Source organism: Notolepis coatsorum (genome assembly GCF_963971535.1).
Source record: "Notolepis coatsorum genome assembly, chromosome: 5".
NCBI classification, from domain to species: domain Eukaryota; kingdom Metazoa; phylum Chordata; class Actinopteri; order Aulopiformes; family Paralepididae; genus Notolepis; species Notolepis coatsorum.
Window position 1 is genome coordinate 156,148,177 of NC_140169.1, and position 8,887 is coordinate 156,157,063.

Sequence of the window (8,887 nt, forward strand, 5' to 3'; positions counted from 1 at the left end):
ACCTATCACACCTATCACACCTATCACACCTCTCACACCTATCACACCTATCACACCTCTCACACCTATCACACCTCTCACACCTATCACACCTATCACACCTCTCACACCTATCACACCTCTCACACCTATCACACCTCTCACACATCTCACACCTCTCACACCGATCCCACCTATCACACCTATCACACCTCTCACACATATCACACCTATCACACCTCTCACACCTATCACACCTCTCACACCTATCACTCCTCTCACACCTATCACACCTCTCACACCTATCACACCTCTCACACCTCTCACACCTCTCACACCTATCACACCTCTCACACCAATCCCACCTATCACACCTATCACACCTATCACACCTCTATACCCATTCTGCAATCTGTTAATAAAGTTGTACTTAAGTTATGCGTTTACATTATACTTACTTAATAAGTGAATAGTTCCAAGTCAATCAAAAACTATGAGTTTTATTTACTCAAAACATAATGCGGTTTACAGTCTGTATCTACTTAATTATCTTAAGTTGTACTTAAGTTATGCTTTTACATTATACTTACTTAATAAGTGAATAGTTCCAAGTCAATCAAAAACTATGAGTTTTATTTACTCAAAACATAATGCGGTTTACAGTCTGTATCTACTTAATTATCTTAAGTTGTATTAAGTTATGCTTTTACATTATACTTACTTAATAAGTGAATAGTTCCAAGTCAATCAAAAACTACGAGTTTTATTTACTCAAAACATAATGCGGTTTACAGTCTGTATCTACTTAATTATCTTAAGTTGTACTTAAGTTATGCTTTTACATTATACTTACTTAATAAGTGAATAATTCCAAGTCAATCAAAAACTATGAGTTTTATTTACTCAAAACATAATGCGGTTTACAGTCTGTATCTACTTAATTATCTTAAGTTGTACTTAAGTTATGCTTTTACATTATACTTACTTAATAAGTGAATAGTTCCAAGTCAATCAAAAACTATGAGTTTTATTTACTCAAAACATAATGCTGTTTACAGTCTGTATCTACTTAATTATCTTAAGTTGTACTTAAGTTATGCTTTTACATTATACTTACTTAATAAGTGAATAATTCCAAGTCAATCAAAAACTATGAGTTTTATTTACTCAAAACATAATGCGGTTTACAGTCTGTATCTACTTAATTATCTTAAGTTGTACTTAAGTTATGCTTTTACATTATACTTACTTAATAAGTGAATAGTTCCAAGTCAATCAAAAACTATGAGTTTTATTTACTCAAAACATAAGAACACGTCACACGAACTCAAGACATTCAAGTTAGTAGAACTTTCATAGAATATTGAGTATACCCTACTCAAACTAATTGATTATTTTGAACATGCGGGTTTACAGTGTAGGATTGTATCCAGCTCACTGATAAACTATCAAAACCTATTGCTTTTAGCTTGTCGATCAGAATGGTGTGATTGACAGTGTCGAAGGCCTTTTGTAGGTCCTGCATGACCATGCCGCAGTATTTGCCCGCGTCCACCTCTTGTTTGATGTGGTCGTTCAAATAGAGAAGGCATGTGTCAGTGGAGTGGGATGTTCTGAAGCCAGATTGGAATTCGTAGATTAGATTTTTTTCCGCGAGGTACTTTTCGATCTGTTCGTATACTATTTTTTCCATGACTTTCGAGATGGATGTAAGGATAGAAACAGGGCGGTAGTTGCCTGGGTCTAGTTTGCTGCCCTTTTTGTGCAGGGGTGTTACTCTCACAATTTTGAAGTCCTTGGGGACGTGTCCCTGTTTTATGGAGAGGTTTATTATGTGTGTGATGACTGGGGTGATGGCGGCTGCTGAGTCTCTGAGGAATTTGGAGGGGAAGTTGTCATGGCCAGTGGCCTTGTTTGGTTGGAGGACGCTCAGTTTTTTGAGTACCTCATCTGTAGTTACCATTTCCAGTTTGAAGTCGTCTTTGTGGACGCCTAGGTTCTTGTAGTATGCTACTATGTGTTCTACCCCATACTGCTCTGAGTGGGAGGGTAAACATAGGCAGCAATACAAATTTAAATAGATCAGAGTACTTAAAAAAAATATTTATAAGCAAAGGACACAGTAACAAAACGATACAACAACAACAACAACACAGTAAGACAATAAGATCATAAAATCAACAAGCTACATGGTGTCGAAAGCCAGAGAGAAAAGGTGGGTCTTAACTCTTTCAGTGCCACTCACGAGATTTCTCTGGTTTTTTTATAGGTGGTTGCGTGCCACTCACAAGATTTCTCGGAATTATTATAATTTTATTTTTTTTGCGATCTGAAAAATTATTGCATCACCCGAGCCTACCCGAGTATAGCCGAGCTGCGCCGGTGATCACTGTGGAAAAAAGCGCCCCCTGTCGTCTCCCAGATGACATAAGTGATTTTGGAATGGACTCAATGAAAATGAATGGGGAAAAAAATCCGGTACTCCACATTTTCCAGTTCACTGATCCAGCCGGGGTTACCACAGTTCATTCTGGAGCCTCAGATCCCCGCGGATCATGGAGATCTACTGTGTCGCGTTGGATCCATACACGTATCGATTTTTTCGAATGGTGATCAGGAATTGGAATATACCAGTTGGATACCATCTGATGTCAGGTAAGGACTCTATGTTATCAGTGGTAGGATAATCGGAGTAAGTTTGATGAAGTTATAAGCTGTTTTGTGAAATGTCTTCTTTCGGTTTCACTGTAAAACTCCGTGAGGAAATCAACGGAGCGATTATCAGTGCGTGGCCGTAATGTGCTTGCGTGCACGTATAATATTGATCATCTAGCGTTTATTTGAAAACGATTCATAAGAAGGCAGACGAATATCAACGTTGTGGAATATTCCACTAAAAGACGATTTTCATAGAATGCTCCAGAATGAGCTGTTTTTTATATCAAAACGGGGGCTTTTCTAACTGCTCTGAAATGGAAACGACGCGATAAAAAAACAATCTGTCTTCACAGCACTGACTGGAAAATAGTCTTTGATAATGCGATGGGCAGATTAGACACATAGCCATAATTTAAAACATAGATTAGGCGATATTAACGTTAACATTGGCGCCGATGGTGGCATTCAAGCGGTAAAACGGAAAACCAGGCGTGGCACTGAAAGAGTTAAGGAGGCCTTTGAAACGGGGCAGTGATGAGGCCTGCCTAATCTGCAGTGGCAGCTCATTCCACATTTTGGGGGCGACAACGGAGAAGGCACGGTCCCCCCTGAGCTTACGCCTAGTTGTAGGCACTACTAGGAGCAGCTGGTCCTAGTTTAACAGATTGCAGAATGGGTACAATATACAGTACGGCTCAATACACACAATTGTTAATAAGGGGATGCAGACCAGAGAAAGACTTTCGTCTTGTTTACATCAGGGTCCCCCATTTTCAATTCATAGTGACATTTATGACATACACGACATACATGACATCATGACATTTATGGCATAGGGACATACATGACATACAGGTACATATATATATATTTTTGTATTTAACCTTTATTTATTTAACCTTTATTTAACCAGGAAGTCCCATTGAGATACAAGATCTATTTTGCAACAAGGGAGACCTGGGCCCAAGATGACAGCAATAACATTTGCAAAATATCAGACAGCAATCGAATGTGCGGTACGTCACACGAGAACATAATAAAAGTGCATGTATACAATATACAATACATCACATGTACACGCAAAAACACAAAACAGAATAGTCGACATGATAGTAAAAGTGTATGACAGTATAATACAGCGGGTAATACAGTAATTTTGCAGTTTTGCAGTTGGGACCCGACTACAGAAAGCATGCAGCGGCATTCTTCTTGTAGGAAGTTATGTAATACAGATTTCAATTCGCAGACCGGGGTGTCTAAGTGGATATAGTCCTGTAGCCCATTCCATGCCCAATGTGACATATACGATATGCAAATATATACAGTACTGTTTGTTACCCATAGATCCTAACAGAGATTATGATGGGGAGGAGACTGTCTATTAGGAGGGGGTGGGCGGGTGGGGGAGAATATGTACATACGGTGGGGAGAGAATATTATGTACATACGGTGGGGAGAGAATACGTACCTCAGCAGGGCTCTCCGCCTCATGCTCGTCAGCGGCTCCTGGGCCCGCGTGTTGACGTGCTCGTCGTAGGTCCGGTTCATGTTCATGGCCTTTGACCTTGCGAAGGTCTTGCGGAGCTCCTTCTGGGTCAGCCCGCCGCCGCCGCCGTCTCCCACACCCCTCCTGCAGCTCGACGCCCAGCTGTCGACTCTCCTCTTCTCCAGTACCGGGGGGGTCGGGGTCGGGGCCGTGCCGGGGGCCACCATGGCTGGAGGGGACGGTTTATTATTACCACTACTCGTCTCCTCCTGGTGGTTCTGGAGCCACTTGTCCACCATGCTCTGCTTGCCCTTGCGGTTCAGGTAGTCCTCAAAGAGGTCGGGGTGCGTGTCCAGGAAACTCTCCACGTCCGAGAAGACCATGATGTTTGTTGACGACACTGCCTCCATCACGTCTCCTGTTCTGCTGCTGCCGCCTGCTGCCTGCGGTCCGACTCCTCCTCAGAGAGCATGAGCCAAGTCCATGATGAAGTCACACAGAGAAAGGGCATCTAGAATATAGTTTTTTTTGTTTTTCCCCCCCCTTTTTTTTATATATATAATAAGTATCAAGAGTATAAAGAAACTTTTGACATCTTCACAACTTATTCTTCCTCCTCAGATCCATCGCGAGTTGAAACTCCCAACGGGCGCCGCACTGCCTGCCTGCCCGGCTCCATCATCTCCCGTCTTCATCCAGGGAGGAAGGATGGAGAGCTTTTATTATTATTCCATTAAAAGAAAAAAACACCTCTATTTCACCAGCATCTCATGCGATTCATTATTACACTAAACTGAACTATAGAAAGAACACAGAATCAGTGTTTTGACAGAACAACACTATATGGAGCAGCATTCATCACCCCTCTCCTCTCATCACCGCCGTGCGGGGCTTCTCTTCGCTAAATGACGCTGCAGGCGCGTGCATGTTGGCTCCGGTTCGCCGTCCTGCAGACGCGCGCCTCGTCGCGTCACAACACGGCGCGTCACTCTCGTCGTCTCTCTACTTATTATTATTATTAGTCAACATTCTGCCACTTATTATTAATTAAGCAATCGTTTGCTTTTTTTCACCATCAATTCGCGGCGAAATGCACATACCTACTTCACTACTTGCACACCTGCTGCATATAACCCGCACTGTAAAAAAATTATGTTTTTTTCACGGGAAATTCACTGTGTTATTTTACAGATTACTTTTGTTTTTCTACTTTATTGTGAATGCCATATAGGCCTAAAGATACAGTAAATGACCATTTATCAAAATATTAACCAGTAAATAAAGGTTGTAATCTGTAAATGTATTTGATTTTACTGTCATTTGACGGTAAGTATTTGGCAACCATTGATGCCAGACATTTACCGTTTCCTTGCAGCTTTTTTTTGTCTTCTTACAGTGCATATAACTATGATAGCTGTATGATGATGTACAATAATGCTGTATATACCGTATATCTATATTTATTCTTACCGTACATGCATGCATTATATATAATCCTTTTTTACATATCTGTAGACACTATATCTATATCTGTAGCCTACATATCCCTTACCTTACCTACTAGTTACACTGCTGGCCAGTATGACTTATACCATACTGTCTTTATACCTGTATCACTGTACATATTAATACTACAACTCTGTACTAATTTATATATTTTGTATACAGTTTAATCACATGTACATTGTATAATATTACTAATTGCACTTGACTGTTACATTTGCACTCTGGTTGGATGCCAAACTTCTAGATTTTAATCTAATCGAATCTGGAAGTCCGATTCCAATTACTACTTTATTATTGATAGCGAACCTAATAATAACATAACCATAACAACAATCGCCACCATCGCCATCTAATCACAGGTAGGGCGCATTCGTTTGCACTAATATACAACAGTTCTATTTGAGAACTTCGAAGAGCAAACAGCATGACGAAAGTCTTTCTCTGGTCTGCATCCCCTTAACAATTGTGTGTATTGAGCCGTACTGTACTGTACCCATTCTGCAATCTGTTAAATAAACTTTTCAATCAATCAATCAATCAATCAATCAATCAATCAATCAATCAATGAAATCCTTATCTGGGTGAGTGCACACTTTAACGTGTAGTTGGCGTGTGCGCGCACACCACAGTATTCTCTCTCACGCATACACACACACGTGCACACACACGTCACACACACACACACACACACACACACACACACACACACACACACACAATTCGAAGCCATTGAATAGCACCTAGCCCTTGGTGATACTGTTTGTGAATTTCATCTCAGTGACTGACACTGACTGACTGACCATTACGACACAGACTGAATACAAGCCGATGGGAGCCAGGCCAGGGGCAGTACAGTAGGGAAATATAATATTTCATAGCCAATGCAACACGACCATGACCTACTTTTATGTTGCTGTACAACCGGATCACTCAAAACTTTCGCAAATGCACAAAACCACGGTGGTTGGTCTGTATCACTAATGTAATCTGGCAACGGTAATAATAACTAATAACAACCCATTTTAGGATGGAAAAGCCTATGCAGCTGTGTGCAGTTCTGACCTGTGGACGCCAGAGGGAGCTACGCTCCACTGTTGTTTCGAATATGAAGCGCTATGGTTGTTGTCACGTATTCCCATCTTGTGTTTACCATACGGCATGACGCATGACGCATTATGGGAAATCATGTAACACGTGTGACCTACTTGGCAAACTTCCTCAAGACCCAACCTGACCCCAGAAGCACATGCACAAGTACGGCACGTTCAAAAGGAAGAGCTCAAAAACCCCTCCAATGTAGTTTCCACCATAGATCTATGGTTTCCACCCCATCTACCGTCCCCCCCACCCCCCGGCCGCACCCCACCCCGCCTAACCCCCCCGCCCCCCCCCCCAGGGGGGGGGGGGGGGGGGGGTAGTTTAGGATGATTCCAAGGGCCCACATTTATTTTTTTATTTTTTTACTTTTTATTTTTTTACTAGACATCACTCAGGTGTATTATTGATGCTCTCATTGATACTATGTTTGTTTCTGAAGTGTGTGTGTGTGTGTGTGTGTGTGTGTGTGTGTGTGTGTGTGTGTGTGTGTGTGTGTGTGTGTGTGTGTGTGTGTGTGTGTGTGTGTGTGTGTGTGTGTGTGTGTGTGAGATATATATAGAGAGGGGGGGCTTTGGTAGACTATTGCATTGGTCCATTCATTGAAGATGAACGCAATGCGACATCCTTTACAAGGCTCACCCACCAACAGTGCAGGTGCTGAACTGCTGATCCGAATGTATAGGTAAAAACCATATTATGCGTTTTCATCAATAAAAAAATGGCAAAAAAAAAATCTTTCATGGGGCCCAGAATCTGGAGCTACACCCCTGCCCACCCACCCCACCTACCCAACCGCCTCCAATGTAGTTTCTTCCCCCTCAAATGTATATAATGTATACTCTCTTCTTAGAAACTCTAATCAGAATTTCCAACGCCAGGGTCTATATGACAGGTGTTGTACTCTTAAACAGTACTGTATATTTGTAGATCTGGTATGTCATAAATGTAACAGTACTGTCTATCTGTATGTCATATATGTTATGATGAATTGAAAATGGGGGACCCTGATGTAAACAAGACGAAAGTCTCTCTGGTCTGCATCCCCTTAACAATTGTATGTATTGTAATAAAAACGTGAGTTATACTATGAGCAGGAGAAACTGCTCATTTAGCAGGGGAAACTGCTCTTTTGTCAAAGCCCGTCAATGAGTCAACACCACAACCAGTTTACAAAAGATACACGGTTTATTAATTAAAACATATGAGCCATGAAGCCGATACTAATTTCCCCTCCGGCAGAGACATGACAGGGTTTAGCAGAACCAGAGAATGCAGCAGGTACAGCCAGGCGTCCCTTAGGTAAATTATATCACCTCTAAGTTAGGCACACCATAAATTACAGCACTTATAGGTAAACCCTTCACCTCTAGGTAGAGCACATATCACAGCACACTTTTATATAGGCAACAACCCTTAGTTTGAATGAGGTACGGTACATACACAATGCACTTACAATAGTCACACACACACTCTATCCGACCAACTGGTCCACGTGAATATTTAGGGAATCACCTCCCGCTACCAGTCACCCTCTCTCTCTGCTCGTCCTCTGCCACCATCCAACTAGATACATTAGTACTCAGGCCTCATGCCCAATAGGACACATTATTACACAACATAAGTAATTCATACAGGGGACCAGGGGTCTCTAATTGGGGGGAATAATCTGTACCGTAAAGGTTTTCTGTATACGTAGCAAATGTGAACACGGTATGTCCTATCACACACGCTAAACACCCTCTTTAAGAGGCACTGCACTTTATACAAGGTATAGGCCTAATAACACACACGGCCCGCTAACCACCCTCTCCAATAGGCACTCATAGACAATAGATCAACTGTACCAATCTAATTACGGAATACTCTCCAGGTCCTAATTACCCCTCCCTCTCGCTTTCCCCTGTCCCCCTTCAACTGGTCACAAGATATATAAAATATATCGGCCTGGGCTATACAATAAGGGCATATATTAAATAAAGGCTAATATGCCGGTTACATTAAGAGACACGATATAACACAGGATAAAGTACACGATATACAATACAATATAAAATGGACAGTACAAAATGGCATGAGTGGACTTAACTCGCCCTCACAGCGCGACCCTCCCGGGGGGTCTGTTCTTTGGACACCGTCCAATGCTCCGGGAAGACGACTCGG

At 41.8% G+C, this 8,887-nt stretch overlaps 1 protein-coding gene across 1 annotated transcript in view; it reads right to left on the bottom strand.

Moving 5' to 3' along the window:
- The window catches only part of pde11a (phosphodiesterase 11a), a gene marked incomplete at both ends in the record, with an annotated part of 580,355 nt that extends 575,849 nt beyond the window's left edge, over window positions 1-4,506 (bottom strand). The window contains one exon of the mRNA XM_084314342.1: window positions 4,106-4,506. Within this exon, the coding sequence (XP_084170468.1) occupies window positions 4,106-4,506 (401 nt within the window). The remainder of the gene's footprint in view (window positions 1-4,105) is intronic.
- Between the last annotated feature and the right edge of the window lie 4,381 nt (window positions 4,507-8,887).